We start from the raw sequence: 16,980 nt of genomic DNA, 5'->3' as shown, positions 1-16,980 counted from the left end.
ACCACTGAATGTTATCACTTGTCCTAGAGATTAGCCCTCCACAGCATCTTATCCACACATTTTCTGCTTATTGACGTTATTCCCTTTAGAGACATTGAGACTCGTTTCAGTACATTGGGTATTTTTTTAAAGTGGTTTAAGCTACCCATTTTGCTGCTTTGTTAAATTATAGATATTTTCCATCAACCCATTCCACATACAGCATTTACAATGTGTTTTGTACTTCATAGTCATTCCCTTCTACTTCCTCTTTTTCACTCACGGGGCAGTTAACTAGTCTCTTTTGACGGACCTTTTGCTCTGTCATGCTGCTGCGGAGGGTCATCTATTTCCTAGACTGTCACAGCGCCCGACCAGATCCATCCTTCATCCGTTTCTCATCTTTCAAGCCCTGACCACTCTCCTCCATCCGTCTGTCAGACCACGACTTGACCTCTCACCTTTGGAGGACCGCCCATCTTGTTACCTCTAACCTTCTGTTGATTGTGTCTCTGCCAACCATGGCCGGGGATGTTATCCTTTTTCTGTTTTTAGACACTTTTATTTAGGTAAAACTACAGAACTATACAAATGGATAGTGTCGTATGATGACATAATGTACTTTGCATAATAAAGGTTACATTTAAAGGTGTTTCAACAACAAAATATTGTTTAGTTAAAAATAATTGAGATTCAGTTGGATTAAGGAGTATTTCAGTCCACAGAATTTTTTATATGAGCTTATTGCATATTTTACAATAATTTAACAACTCAGCAATGCTTGTAAGGTTAATTATATTATTAAAAAATCCACCTTCTTACTCATCTAGTCTCTATTCTGAATTCATGTAATCACTTCCAACAGAAAAGAATGACTAAAATTACATTTAATCTGTAGTTTTATTTTGCATTTTGGGATTATGTTACTAAAATTATCTAATATACTATTATCATTGAATTTAATTTCCTTTTTATTCTGCTCCTTTTTTCTCTCTCTGTCTATTTAGTTTTCATCCCATTCTTGTTTCCTTAGTAAATCTAGATCAATGAGTCCAATTTGGACTGGTTCCATTCCAGCCCAGCTTGATTAATGGCTCTATGAGGAAGCATCAGCAATGCCTTGTCCTCATGTTCTTCACACACTTATGGACAAACTCTGACGCTCACACACACGCAGACAGCCACTCGTTTCCACCACTGCTGTCCTGTAATTGATGACAGAAGCCATGCATTTGCAAGCCAAATGTGGAAGAGGAAGACAGAGCAAACTCCACTTGTAACCCTTGTCCACACATCCTGTCTTTCTTTTTCTCCTTTCCTATCTGTCTGCGTCCCCTGCCTCGCTGTCTACACACCCACTCTCTCATTAGCCGTTTGTCACATTGATATGAGGAACCGGGGCGGCATTGTGACATGCTCAGGAGGCAATATAAATATTTGATTAGCCCTAATGGAAATCGTCACTGTGCACTAATTGCACCACACATTATCTGAGGTGCCATATCAGTGGCGGACATCCCCTTTGATCCTCCCTCAGTCTGATGTTCTCTGCTTCTTCTTCCCCATCTCAGCCGGTCTTTCTTGTGTTTATGTAGCTTATTTTTGGGTCACATGTCCCCTTCTGACTTCATATCTCTCCTTGTCACAGTAGACTGATTTCTTTTCTTTCTCTCAGTGTCTCCATCTGTCTCCATTCTCTTCCTTCTTGCATTGTGGGGGTTTTCTTCCTGTGCCCTCCTTTTCTCTTTGAGGTAGCTGAGACTAACTAACTGCCAGAGCTAAATACGTACATAAATGGCTGCACATAGGTGACCAGAGACTAATTCACAGAAGGACAAGCACATGGACAGTTATGTACTGTAGCTTGTGACGTAAACCAGCTATTTAACCGATAATCTTACAAACAGACTATAAAACAAAAGAAACAAATGTAAACAATGCAGCATTTTGAAAATAAAAAACAATTGCCATGTTTCTTCTTCTGTAATCAGAGCTTCACAAAAGTATTTGTGTCTCTTTAACCTTTCCATGTTTTGACACATTACAAGCACACACTTAATTCTATTTACAAATTTTCTTTTACACTCCAACAAAAACAGATGAATAATTGTGTCGTAGAAGGCAAACTATACATGTTTACAAGTAAAGCTGTGTGATGTGTTAATACTGAGCCCCTGTTACTGTGAAGCCCATAAAATAAATCCATTGCAACCACCTGAGTATAATCATTTAATATCGGTGTAAGTACAGCTTAGCTGGTGTATTCATAGCCAATGAAGCAAACGTAGAAGAAAGCCTTTCAGTCAGATGAAACCAAAATCTAACATTTTGGGTAACATAAAAAAGAAAGTATCACCAAATACATCTTTGCTTTAGTGAAACCTGGTGGCATCATGTTGTGGGAATGTTTTCTTCACCGTAGGGAGGGAAGCAGGTCACACAGGAGAATGGATAGAACTCAATAATGAGTATTCCTAGAAGAAAAAGTTATTCGAAGATATAAAATTTTAGACTGGAGAGGGGGTTTACTTTTCATAAACATATGAAGATCTGTAGTAGAATAGTTTAGACAATAATAGTTGCTCAAATGACCCAGTCAAAGTTCAAGCTTAAATTGAGAATCTATGGCAAAACATGAAAGTTGTTGCTCACAGAAACTCTCCATACAATCTAATTGAACAAAGGCTGTTTTCCAAAGAAAAGTAGTGCCGTGTTGGTCTATCACTCTGCATCCTGACACTTTCACAAGACACTGTTTACATTATTTAACCAAAGTCACATGTACTGTTTTTTTTTATTAAAACTTTACAACAAACAATACCTCTACTTGTTAACTTGCACATCTCAATGACCAGCTACACTTTTTTTCAACGTCGAAGCATTGCTGTGAATGCAGATCATTTCCTTTCCTTGTTTTTTTTTTTTTTTATGATCAAAGCTCGTCCTCTGAGGTACCGTTTTAGATGTCCAGACTTTTTTCCCCTTTTAGAAATCCTCCGTCATCCTCCATCCTGTTTGTATTTACTTGTTGTTATTTACGGTGTGTCTCCTGTAAAAGATCTGTCACATTGTTTGCTGTTGGCTCTCCCCTTTTTTCTTTCTCTCCTTCTCTCACCCTCCCTCGGACGTTTCCATTTAGCCAAAGACAAAACAAGTTAATGAGATCGGAAGTGCGGGCCTATCAATGGGGAATCAGTATTCAAAACTAGACCTTGTCTGGACACAAACAGCAGGAAGCCAAACAAGAACCCCAGTGCTGCTGAATGGGAGGACGGGGAGAGGGAACGAGAGACAGAAAGGGACTGAAAGAGTGGGCGAGAGATTGTTGTTGGCTGGGTGAAGGGGGGGACCCATACACACTGTGGTGGTGCTGAATACGTTTTATTTGTGTCTTCTTTTTATATGAAAAAAATAAGTTGTAGATTTGGATTTTTGTTTAAATGAGCTGCTGTCTTCAAAACAAACAAGAAAAAAAATACTGTTATGTATTCACATTTGTATATGAATTATTATTATTTTCACCTGATTATCATTTATTTGTTCACTTTTTTCCCCATTATGCTAATGCCTTCAGCATTATAAATAAATAAAAAGAGCTATTTGCCTCAGCATGATCTGTACTCAATGTTCTAAATAAAGACTGAGCAACACTTGGGGTGGAAGTTGCTAAATGGGTCATGGGACAGTAAACTTCTCATATTTTTTTTAAATTTATTTTTATAATGTATGATGTTATGGAGAAGTGCAAAGCAACATTGTGATGTGAAATAGTATCTCAAGCTTTGAACATCTCCTGGGCAGGAGATGTGAAAATGGAAAAATCTTGAAAAATCTCCAAATTTCATAACATGTGCTTTCCCTCTTAAACTGAAAGTCAATTCAAAAATAGCCAAGAGCCCCTTGGGAACTCTAGAGGAGCTGCAGAGGCAAACGACTCATGTGGAACAATCTGTTGACAAGTCCACTATTAGTTATGCTCGCCACAAACTGGCTTTTTGGGAGAGTGGCGAGAAAAAAAGTTATTGTTGGAAAAAAATAGAAATCCCCGCTAGACTTACCACAAACCATGTAGATTACCTAGCAAACATTTGGAAGAAGGTGCTCTGGTCAAATGAGACCAAAACTCAACTTTTTGGTCAACCTGCAAAAAACTTTGTGCATAGAAAACTGATTAAGCTTAATCTGCAAAAAGAGAAATGAGCAACAATTTAAGTCTCTAGATGTGCAAAGTAGGTAAAGGCAAACCCTAAAACACTTCTAGATGTAATTTCAGCCAAATGTATTTATGCATGGTAACTGAATAAAAAAATACAACATTTTTTAAAATTCTAATTTTAGAAATTTGAGAACAATTTGTCTTCCTCCTTTAACTTCATAAAGGAAAAACTACTCTGTGTTTTTCTGTCTCATAATATCCAAATAAAACACAGCTACAAACATTGCAAAATAACAAAAAAGTGCTGTGAAAATTTTTGAGCAGCACTGAGTGCCACACAATACAGAAGAAAGTACAGCACAAAATTTGACCTTTGTTTTGTGTGCATCATTCATTGCAATTGTATCTAATGGTTTGTACCATCTTTAGACATAAGAAGTGTGGGAAGTACTCGAGCAGTACCAAAGATAGCGGAGATAGAGGAAGAGAGGAGGAGGGGTGAAGGGGCGGAGGTGGGGAAGCAAAGCCCCCATTATCTCATGTGGAGGGCCACCTGAGCTAAAGATGGCCGTTTGTTCCAAAATCGACCTGTCGACCCCCACCTAATTACCCACCAATTATTTCCAAATGGACCACGCTCACCCCACGCCCTGATCACTTAAAAAAGAAGAGGAAGAAAATTGCCTGTCTATTTCTGTCTTTCTCTTTATTTCTCTTTATTCCTGCCTTTCTTTTTCACCTTTCTTTTCTCTCATTTCAGCAGTTAGTGCCTATTGTTGCCTTTTACTCCCTTTGTATCCTTGCTTCTAGGTGTTCACTCTAGGTGGTAAATCATCAGGAGGATTGCTGCGCGGGCAACTTTATATCATTGTGTCACCATCTTCTGTGTCTGTTCCTCCCACTCTCCGGCTCTCAGCCTCTTTGGCACCGGTGAGTCTCAGCAGGCCTCCGATGTGTATCGACGGGTCCGGCATTCAGGAGCCACCCGCCGGAGAAGAAGGCTGTTCCCCTGTTCCCAGAATTCTTTGTGGTCAGCCTTCATTGTTCACCGCCACTTGTATACAGTATTGTCAGAGCGATTGTGGGCCTCGGCGTTCCCTCGCCCCGAGGACGACCAGAGAGCAAGCAGCGCAGAGGAGGGAGACGAAGGCAGAGAGGATGAAGAGGAGGAAGGGAGCATTGTGTCTCTCGCTTACCATTCTCCTGCCTTCCCATCTGTTTCCCTCTCTTCCTTCCTGTTTCTGTGGGATAATGAGCAGATTACTAAGAGCTCCGCTGCAGCTCCTAATAGGGGAAGTCATGGCCGGGGAAATACAACGAATCAGTTTGAGATATCATCTGCCCGAGTGGGGCAATAGTTTTGAACTCTGACACCTCGCTGCTGGCAGGCCGACTTTGATCGCTCGATTGCCGAGTGAACGAGCGTCTCGACGTCTGCATAACTTGTAAAGCGAGCAGGGGATTGTTGTAATTGTGTGTTTTCTGCCATTTTGCTCATCTTGTAAACACAGAAATCTGTTGTTAGTAGCTTGTTATAAACTCCACCAGCTGCTAGTAAATTCATAGCACCTGCTGTTGACTGCTGGCGATGGCAAGGGTGCAGCAAGGTTAATTTAACTTTTATCACGTCTTTAGTGATTCATGAATCAGATATGTTTGCCCCACACATTTATGTTGTTAAAAGTTGCGCCGAGGTTTGTTCAGGTTTGGTTTGCTCAATGCACATTTTAGTTAAAGTGAAAAAACTGCTTGCAGTTTTCATTTTATTAATGTATTGTGGCATATTTACAATTAGCTGCTTGACAGAATTTAGGCCACAAGAATTTAGGCACGTTCTCCTACATTTTGAATGCTACAACCTGCTTTTTAATTTTTTTTATCAGCAGTGAAACCCTTTTTACTGGCCTGCAGGTTATTTTGTTTATTGATAGAGATGTATGTTTACATTTTATGAAAAGCCTAAATCTCTCTGCATTCATTATGTGTTGAAATTCCTATTAGGATAGCAACGACCATTAATATTTCCAAATGTCAAATATTATTAACTTCTCTTTTTTTTTTTTTTTGCAAAGATCTAACAGTGCTTAATCCAGATTAAGAAACACTTGTCTTTTTTAGATGACTGAAACACATTTTGATTGTAAAGTCAGTTCAACCTTTTTTTTCCATATTTGTACTTTTTTAAATATATTGCTTTTAGGGCCAGATTAAAATCCCCTCAGGGATAATTTAGCCTCAACTGATCTAATCCCGCCACACATATTCTGCAGAGTTCAGAGGTACGCAGCTTAGTGTGTCTGTGTGTGTTCCGCTCGTTGCGGACTGAGACGGCACTGCGTACGGGCCTCCTGGCTAGGTTTGAAGCTAAGTGGATTAGCATATCTCCCATGTCAGCTCCTTTCACCATGACAGCCTGATGACATGGGACTGTGTGACGGTCTCGACCCACCTGACGTCCCGAGTTTAGGCCTCCTAGCAGGTGGTCTCCGCTCTGAGGAGGGGGAGAGATGAAGGAGTTTTCATTTTGAGCTGAGGCTAAAGGGCAACACAAATTCTTTTTCAGCCTCTCTTTTGTGTGTGAGAGTAAATGTGTTGGATTTTCTCTCTAGATCTCATCACTTCTTTGTCTCATAACATTTGCTATACATGACTTGTGAGTTACTATCATTAGAGTTATATAGACTTATTTATTATCCAGAATGTATTTTATGTCTGTTAATCCTTTTTTATACAATGTTTGTGCTCAAGATGAGTTAAAATGACTAAAAGGAAAACTTAGTGATGTTGGCAGTGTCTTGGTGTGGGAAGGCTTTTTTTCCCCCAGCGAGTTATATTTGGTCAACAATGCAGTCAAAATATCACAAAATCCCTTAAATCTCACCTGTGATTTATTTGTGAGATATTTATAACTTGTCTGCAAATATCTCACAATTAACGTCCTAATTCTACTGATGGTTTTGACGTCCAAGTTGACGCTTTTGAAATATGAGAGATTAGGACCCCTGATTAACCCAAAATACCTCTGAGCTACTTCCTGCTAATAGGTGATAATTATTGGAGTCATACAATTCTTAAAGAATACGAGAATCAGATCAGAAGATGACTTCTTTTTGAATGAAAGGAAGTCAAGTTTAAATAACCAAAACTGCAAAAATGTGTGAAATGATCTATACCGGTTTGTTATGTCTGGGATTTCTGTCAAAACATAGAGCTAAATGATTCTAGAGGTGATTCCGCCATCCTGTATGCTGTTATACAGTATGACAAACTCTAAACCACAAACTTTTGCCTTGCACTGAATTAAACAAAATGTATAGTCAAACAGCTTTTACTCTCAGTGCTGCAGCTGTTCTCTCGTCATGCACCGTAACCAGACGGTGTAAGTCAGCCAGTCTTGCGCAAATCCATCCCGAACACATAAAAACGACATGTTTCACTGAAACATATCATTAGAACAACCTTTGCTCGAAAACGAATCCCTACATCATCCGGAGACGTTTTTACACCCCTAAAATTACAGTTGTACAGTCTTTGCTGTGATTGATAGACACGAACAAAGTTATAGTGCAGTTGTATATTTTAGAGATCACTTGTGAAAATTAAATGACAGAATGTATTTCTTCTGTTGAACAGTTTTGCGTCACTTTTATGTGATTACCCTTACAAGACAATTAGTGGTCAGATACGTTTTTTTACTTTCGACACTAGGCGAAAGTATACGTGGGATCCATTCCTTTCTGTTACATTAACATACTCTCTATAATTCTTCTTCTTCTTACATCATATTTCCTGTCATCCATACTCTGATTGTCATCTTCTGTTCACATTTCCTTCACTTCCTTAACATCCTGATTTACCCACAAATTCACAATACTCTGTGACCCACCAAGTCATCTCACGCTTTCTCTTTCTTTCCTCCCCCACTGCCATCCTCCTTCCTCAGTCTCGTGCTGGCCTACCCAGGCAAAGCTAACACTTTTGTCAGGGTGATTAATAGCATGCCCGATTGTCGTTAATTTGCTGGCTAATGACTAGAGGGAGCAGGCGAGAGGAGAGGAGAGAAGAAGAGAAGAAGCAAGGCATGGAGTGAATGCTGCTTCCAGTTACACTTTCTCACAGAAATGCACCGATGCACGTATGCACACATAATTCAGCAACAGTGATATGGCTACTATGGGGAGTGTAGGCTGATGGAATAGTTTCTGTTGTTTTTACATTATTTGGATAATCACCAGTACAGACAGAAAACAGCAAAGCTGAGATCCCAAAAAATTTCAAGATAATTTTGTATCAGAAATTTTTTGGCTCTGATTAGACCCTCGATCATCGATGAAAATCAAGTGGTTTTGACAGCTAGAGATATCTGTTGAACGTACTCAATCTATAAAACTGTACTTAAGCCATACTGAGATTTTAATACTGAGATGAGAAAATAATCTTTCTCTCCTACACCTATTTACAGTTCCTTTGCCAAAGTGTATATACTCGTTCAACTTTTTCACATTTTGTCTTTTGAAACCACAAGCTTCATTGTATTTCTACTGGGGTTTTATTTGCTAGGTGAAGAGAAAAAACTTGATAATTGTGAAGTGCAAAAAATTATATTTCATTTTTAAAATAGGAAAATGTGATAGAATGGGGATTTTATTTTTTTTAAGCAAAGACAAGTAAGCTGATCACAGCTCATATATCTTATTTTATTTTTCTTTTCTTTTCTTTTCTTTTCAGACTTGGGATGAAGTCAAATATAAGTCCCCCTGCTTGAAAGTTATGTTCAGTTTATCACATAAAATCCCAATAAAACCCACTGAAGGTTTGAATTGAAAAGAAAAACAAAATTAAAGGGGTATGGATATTTTTGCTAGGCATTGCATCTCTTTAGAAGGAAAGATGAAAAGTGATAATTTACTAAAATAAAACAAAAACAAATTCAAGCTCCCCCTTGTGATGATTCTCCTCTCTGTTATGATGTAATGAAATTACACTCGCCCCCTTCCTCTCCTCCTGTATTGTTTTTCTTTTCTCATTTTCTCTCTCTGTCTTCTTTCCTCCTGAAACTCTTCCATTTTTAATCAGCTCCTTTCAACCCTGACACCCTCCTCCTCTCTGCCCCGCCTTCCCCCATGGGTGATGTTTGCAACTCAATTTGGCAAATGTAACTCAGTATTGATTATTATTAATATTTATCATGTTTGTGAACATGTTTTCCTCCAGTGCTATTAATCTGCCCTGTTAATAAATGTCTGCTGCAGCCCTGCGCCAGAATCCCTGTGGGACTATATCACCACGAAACAAACACACACACGCACACACACCCCTGCGCACCCCTGCTCTCAGCTGCAGGAGGCTGCCTGCTGTCCTCTTGCTTGCCTTGAGGGTTGAACTTAGCATACACGCGACACATGCACTATATTGGAGGATGGAATGGCTCCAGGCTGCTCCACGCAAATGACACGTCAATAAATCGGCCGCGATGTACTGACACCCAACACAAACAAAAATTGCATAAGCACTCTACACTTAGCTTACAGTGGCCAAGATTGTGTGTTGGGACCTGAAAAACTGCTAAGATGTTCCTGAATTATTGTCATTTTCTTATTGTGTAATCAGTTGAAATGAAACAAATTATAACCAGTCTTTGACTAGGCCATTCTAACATGGGTGATTATGTTTTGTGCTAAGCTCTATGATTGTAGCTCTGTGTAGAGTTGTAGTGGTGGATGAAGATGAACCTCTGGCGCAGTGTGTGTTCGTTTTTTAAACCTCTGGGAATAGTGTGTTCAGAGTAACATTCAGTGCTGGTTTTCCTTGTCATATTGAATCTTGGTGTATATGTTAATCAGCGTAATCAAGTATGTTCAAGGACAGATTCAATAGCCATTCAATGCATTGTGTATTTATCAGGAAGTGTGTGTGTTGGTGTGTGTTGCAGCATCATCTTGTTTAGCTTGTTTTTCCAACAAATTCTACTTTGTGAGAACTTGCTGCTGCTTATGGGCCCCAGAGCCCGGGCCCTGAAAGAAAAAGTTCTGTTTTTTCGTTAGGCATGTACTTGTAATGGCTGGGTTGAAAGTAACTGTCAGATTTAGGGTATAGAAATTAATGAAAAACAAATGAAAGTCAATACAAAGTCCTTGTGAGGAAAGCCAAACATACTGTGTGTGTGTATGTGTGGGAGTGGGGATGTGCTGACTTTGGATTTTAACTGCTAAATTATTGTCGTTTTAAGTTACTGCGTCAAATTAGATCATGAAAAAACATGATTTCATTACACATTTTCCTACTCACACAAGAAGTGCAGAACGTGACTCATGATAGCACGTAACACAACATAAGCACGACTACAATTAGAGCATGTCATGGCTATTGTGGAATTATTATGTAAAGCAGCTGTGCTTATGCAACTGTGGTTTCTTTCCCTCTTGCCGTCTCGCATTCTTTCTCGTTCACCGTCTTTTTCTCACCGAGCCGAAGTCGTATCACAGTTTGAAGTGTTGCTTGGAAATCCTCTGTGGTGCCTTCGCTAGGAGAAACGACGCAGCGTTTCTCAGTCTGAGAGGCTTTCTGGTATTGCAGCTGACCGTGTTCGCCTTGCTCACTCACTGCTTCCAACCCCACGCCCTCCCCCCTGGCAGCTCCTTCGCAATCCTTACATCTGTGTGTCATTTTGGCTATATGGTACCCCAGTGCCACTGTGGAAAAATGAACTATTGTACAGTTCTGGGTGTTTGAGTTGCCCTCATTTTGATTTTTACAGCTGCATCCCTTCTGGTTTATGTCGTGTGGGGTCGGAGGGGGAGTTCGGTTGTTGTAGAGAGAATTATCAAAGGCCTGCTTGGTAGATTGGGAGCAGGTATCTAGTGGTCCCGTAAAACAGCAAAAGTGGGACCATATTGATAAATATAGTGGCACCAACAGCAGATTAGGGCTTGGCTTTTGCAGGCTTTGCACACATGCTCGCGCAGAGCTCCCACATCAAAATGTTTGGTCATTTATTGCTCAACCAGCTACCCATTTTTCATATCTGTCATGATCCACACACTCTCCTTCAGCCTCTTTTTTTTTTTTTAACCAGATGATTCTTTTTTTCCTCCCCATATTTGGAGCCTGTGCTGGATTTTGCATAGTTTTGCCTTTTTTCCCTGGATACTGTCTTTTCATCAGTGGCTGGCTTTCGTTTTGAATTGAACCAGATCAGTTCACGGTCAGACAAAGATACAGTCTCTCTCTGTGCGTCTTGAAGAGAGAAGGAAAGGATATGCGTTTGTGTATATGTATGTGTGTGTGCATGCGTTTTATGATAGCCATCACTGGCACATACGTCCCATTTCCAGATCTCCTTTTAAAGTTATTACGGTGACGACCGTGACTCCAAAATGCCTGCTTGGATGCACCTGGTTCCAGAAATCACAAATCGTTTAATAATGCATCATTTTGTTTGTACTTCTTCCTGTTAATTATGGTGCTTTGCAAAAGTACTGGGGTAGTACTGGCTATTTTCACTTTTTTTTACATTGTAGTCATAAACTAAATTGTGATTTATTGCAGTTTTATGTGATAGACTAATACAAAGTTGAGCATAATTTTGATGAGGAAAGAAAACGGTGATCATTTGCACTCCAGACTCAATCATTTCACCATCCTTCATTACAGTTATTTTCTTTTTTAGCAAAATTTCTTAAAGTTAGTCAGACTAATATCTGAACATCAGTTTTTAAGTCTGTGATTTATCACCTCAGTCCTTAAAAAGCCTATACTTTGCAGTTTTTAAATGTGGTAATTCACCTATCTGATTCTAGTATGTGGTATGCTGTAATTCTTACAGTAGCAGAGCATTGGTTCTCTGGGATTGGACTGGGATAATCTGATCTGAATCATTCTGTTGTAGCTCCTGTTATGTTAGAGTTGTTGTCTTGCTGGAGAATGAACCTCTGAAGTCTTTTACAGCCTTTAACAGCTTTTATTCCAGAACTAGAGCTGTTTTTAGTTTCCTAATCCTCCCATTTTCTGCAACCAGCTTCCCCTTCCTTGCTGAGAAATTCAGCCCTACAGCATGATGCTGCCTTTACCGTTCATCACTGCGGATGATGCACGCAATGTTAGTTTTCTGTCACACATAATTTTCTATGTTTCAAATGTACATTTTCATTATAAAATGAAGGCCACTTCCCCCCTAAGGCCAGATTTATGAAGTGCATAATAGATAATTGTCGTGTCAGCTATTTCCATCACCACATGTAGATCTTTACAAGTCTTCCATTAATATCATGGATCTCTTTATGAACAACCTGACAAGAATCCTTCTTTGTGCCATTTCCCTTAAACCATGCATTGATACCTACTTTGCAAGACTTCAGTTTGGTCCATATTTCATGAATGATTTACAGATCTCCACCTCAGATTTCTTGCATGCAGTCTGTGTTGTTCCTGTACACATGGAGGACGGCAACAATACGGCACAGTCTACACGCCACAAGACACATGTGTTTGTGTGTGTCCAGGCAGACGGCAGAAAATGACTCCAGATTTTATCTTTCAGCGTTTAAGTCTAGAACACTCTGATTAAACACAACCACAGAATAATTTGCCCGTTGTAAGGCTTTCGATTGAACCTCTGATTTTCGGTGCTGTGTCAAGTTATTTTGCCATGGCAACGCTGATTGCGTTGCTATCTACATCTCAGTTTGTGTTTTTTTTTTGTTTTGGTTTTTTCAAATGCAGGTTATTGAAAGAAAATTATGAAAGAAGGAATTTCATTAGCTGTTTGTATATTCCTGAAAATATTTTTTCCTCGTTTGCTCTAAATGTCGCATTATGTCCTGCCCGATTTACAGAAGGCGTGCAGTAACTATAAGATATCATCTTTACCATTAACACCATCTGATGGGGTGCACATGTGTTTAGAGTACAGTAACAGCTCCTTCAGTTGCAAACAGATGTGTGTTTGTGTAACGGCCCGCGTCTGCATTTGTACGTTGCCCCGAGATCTCGGTTTATTGCGAACGATGCTACAAAGCAAAGAGCGCCGCTTATGGCATGCATTTACAATTTATCAAATAAATGGGATGCCTTCATGTGGCCTGAGCCTGCCTCTCAGGCAGAGCAGAGTAGTTTTCCACTGGAATAACAGCCGCTCGAACAAGCAGACCATTGTAGCCGCAGCCAGCGTGGGGACCCCCAAGGTGCGAATTAATGATTGACCCCTGATGTAATCAGGATAAATAGCTCCCCGTAAAAAAAAGAAGGATATGGGCCAGAGGAACGGTAAGAGAAAGAACAACAAGAGGAGCCAGGGAGAGGAAGGCACTATCTGGCCTTTTTTTTTTTTTTTTGTGAAAAACCCACAAGGAGGCGAACTCAACATCTCTCTCTGGGCCTTTGGAGACTCAGAACTAACATGCAGCTTTTTTTTTTTAAAGCGGTTCTGTCATCACTGGATACATTCTTTACCTCTTTCTCTCCGTCTTCTTTCAGGATGCTATCTTCATATCCCTACTTACTTTTTTTTCTTGACTTGTCTGTCTTTTCGTAAAAGTATAGAAATGCGGTTCTACACCAGAAAATAAAATATTTACACCTGAACGCTTCAACAACACAACATATCTCCTTTTATGTTATGCCTCTGTACATTTTCTGTGCACAGAGCCCCTAAAAGCCAAATTGTGTTTAATAGATTTTTCCAAGTCTTTCTCTCTGCTTGTCAAAATGACTCTCAATGGGTCAAGTGCCAGTGACAGTTTTGGGGAGGAGGGTTTGTAGGTGAGAGAAAGTGTTTAACAACCTGAGAACACTTCTGATTGTGTAAAGGGAGAGCAGCAGATAGAGCTGAGTTGTAAAACTTTAATTGATCTGCATAAAGTGTGGAAGCTACTGCTGGCCTGCATGCTCAGTGCTTAGTTGCGTGCCCCCTCTAAACCCCTCCAAAGTGGTGATCATTAACAAAAAAAAAAAAGAGTTTCTTTTCCATTAAAAATTGCTGGATGACGCAAAATCAGTTATAAACGGTTGGCTTTACGGCCTCAGACTTATATGATAAGTTTCCCAGTTTTTATGTGGACATGCTGCTTAGTTTGCCAGGTGCTAAAGAGACCGTAGCTCATTCTTCCAAGGTTCAGCATTTCACATTTGAAACTAATATGTCAGTTTACAACTTTAACTGTTAACATGAAGAAGAAAAATCTCATATATGTGTCAAAGAACAAACTGGAGTCTCCTTTGTCTTAGATGACTGATCAGTTTGACTCGCCCAACTTTCTTTCAAATGCTGTATCTTTGTTTCTTCACCCAAAATATAAAAATATAGCATAATTTAGTAAAGATGTCATCTTGGAACTACAGTTAAAACCTAAACAGCAACACAACTAGCAATTGACAATATAAACTGCTAGAGGATGAGAGAATTGTTTGAACTATCCCTGCTGTAAGTATGAATCCAGCCTGTTTGCAGATTTGTAGGGACAGAGAATGCATAGTGGTCGATTGATTAAACATACCAGAATTTGTCTAGATAGGACACAGGGAACTCTATAATTTTTACTTGTAATCTGGCATTTTATGCTTTTTAAAAAAATATATTTTATTAATATTTTGATATGGCGCCAAATTACAAGTAATGTCAGGTCAAAGTACCAAAGTCAACTGAATTCATCAATGTCATTCAGTTCATCATGTAGTGCCAGTTGAAGAAAAATATGTCAAGGGGACAGTGGAGAGGAACCACTCCCTTTTAACAGGAGGAACATCCAGCAGAACTAGACATGATATAAGCAGCATTTAGCTGCAACTGACTAAAAGATGAGAGAGAACAGAAAATAATCACTTTGATTCACTGAGCCATAATAGAAAAAAAAGAGCACAAATATTTAATGGTAGCAACAGTTTTATTAATGGCTTTGTATGGCTGCCATGTTTGATTTGTCCAGAAAATTGTATATGCTGGTATAGTTTAAGAACAAAAAAATTAACACAGTCATAGATAATGTCAAATATCACTCACATACATGCATTTGCTTGAACACAGTTGCAAACTTTCAGTGTCTACAGCAATATCCTTAACATGCTGAGTGAACGGGGCTAAAACCTGGAGCCAAAAGTTAAGTGCATCCATGCGTACATAATACTCATTATCATTTCCACTTTGGTGCAGGCACAATCATTTTGTCAGTCCTTGGCGGTGACAATAATAGCAGATGAAGAGACTAACCAAGTCAGTGATAGATTCATTCATTATGTGTAAGATGAGTCCTGGCAGGACACAGTGAGCATAATAAAATCAAATTGTTTCCATGAAGCAACAGAAGCACAGGGCTTCTTTGCAACTGGCAGCTTTTGACCAAACACATTAAATTTTTTTTTGTTTTCTAATAAATTTAGTCCCACTTAGAGGGAACTGTGACTAAGAGTTTCAGTTTTTGTTTTCAGAAGCATGAATTGGCTGAACAACGGTTGCCCTCGAGATGTTAATAACAGACCTGTGTTTGTCTCGTTTGCCCTAGATGACAGTGAGCCAGTTGACAGCATGTACGACGCAGAAGCCGACCTCCCGGGTTTAGCAGCTGGCAGCGCTGATAGCCCAGAAGAAGACGCCGAAGACGGCATCATCAACATGTCACCTCTGCCCTCCCCGACTCCTTCGCATCAAAACAACCATCACCACCACCTGCTGCACCCCCACATCTACACGTCACACCATCTCCACAACAACAACAGCAGCAGCAACGACCAGGACTTCACCACACCTAAGGAGGGCTCGCCCTACGAGGCGGCCGTCTACATTCCCGATGACATTCCCATTCCCGCTGAGCTGGAGCTGCGGGAGTCCTCCGTGCCCGGAGCAGGCCTAGGCATATGGGCCAAGGCTCGCATTTGTGCTGGTGAAAGGTTTGGCCTGCACAGCGCAAAGCATCATGGGTCCACAGGCAAAGACAGCTCCTTTGGATGGGAGGTAGGAGCCACTATGGAGTCCATATTAATTGCCTTTTTGAATCATTTTCATCCGTTATTGCTCTTGCCATATGTATTCTGTGGAACAGAGACAGAAAGACATTAAATGAAGCCGTACTGAGGATATTTGTTGACTACATAAGCAGCTCTCTATTCACATTTCCACCTATCACTGTTGGTTCTCAGCAGCATACATCTCATCATCAGTGTAGAAGCTCAATGATCACTCCATTTGCATTCCCTTTATGATCTGACCTCATCCTTGATACCCGTGCGGCGAGACACTCCCACACATCTACATACGCGTAATATGCTCATCTGCAGCCGCACCGCAATGTCAGATGGAAAAATCTGTCTGATTAGTGGAGGTATCAGCTTTTATGGGCGTCGGTCTGAAGCGAGCGCACTCATTTGGTCACGCCATCTGATATGGAAATGGTAGACGCGTGGTCCAGCGCGGTGGCGGCATATTGAACTATTAATTTTCATTTCAACATGACATTAGAGGATATTGAAGTTGTTTCAGAGAACTCATTGGGGGCAGGATGGAAATCCTGGTGTCTGTCTCTCTTTCTCACGAGCCAAATCAGGGATGAAATCTACTGGCCTGCTTCTCATTCTTATTGAGTCCATCTCTGTTCACTCTTAGAGGCCATAGCGTCACATAGCCTCAAATTACTTTTGTGAGTGACAAAGAACCCAGACAATCGTGGCTCTTGATAGCTATTGCTGCATGAGCATTAAACAACACCAGCCCTCTTAGATTTTGCTTTGTCTTAAATGTTTTTGTGGGACTACATGCCTTTATTCAACAGTAAATGGACAGGAAGAAGAGCAGAGAGAGAAGGGAGTTGCAGTCAATGGCACAGGGATGGGAATCGAACCAGTGACAACTGCATTTA

General features: G+C 40.1%; 1 protein-coding gene across 7 annotated transcripts in view; it reads left to right on the top strand.

Moving 5' to 3' along the window:
• prdm16 (PR domain containing 16) overlaps positions 1 to 16,980 on the top strand; it is a 208,809-nt gene that overhangs the window by 53,315 nt on the left and 138,514 nt on the right. For all 7 annotated transcript variants that reach the window (XM_028020349.1, XM_028020326.1, XM_028020323.1 and 4 more), the window contains exon 2: positions 15,631 to 16,079. In XM_028020349.1, coding sequence (XP_027876150.1) covers positions 15,631 to 16,079 — 449 coding nt within the window. The remainder of the gene's footprint in view (positions 1 to 15,630; positions 16,080 to 16,980) is intronic.

This window comes from Xiphophorus couchianus, chromosome 1 (genome assembly GCF_001444195.1).
Source record: "Xiphophorus couchianus chromosome 1, X_couchianus-1.0, whole genome shotgun sequence".
Taxonomy (NCBI): domain Eukaryota; kingdom Metazoa; phylum Chordata; class Actinopteri; order Cyprinodontiformes; family Poeciliidae; genus Xiphophorus; species Xiphophorus couchianus.
Note: the sequence above shows the minus strand (reverse complement) of the source record. Positions and strands in the feature narration are given on the sequence as shown.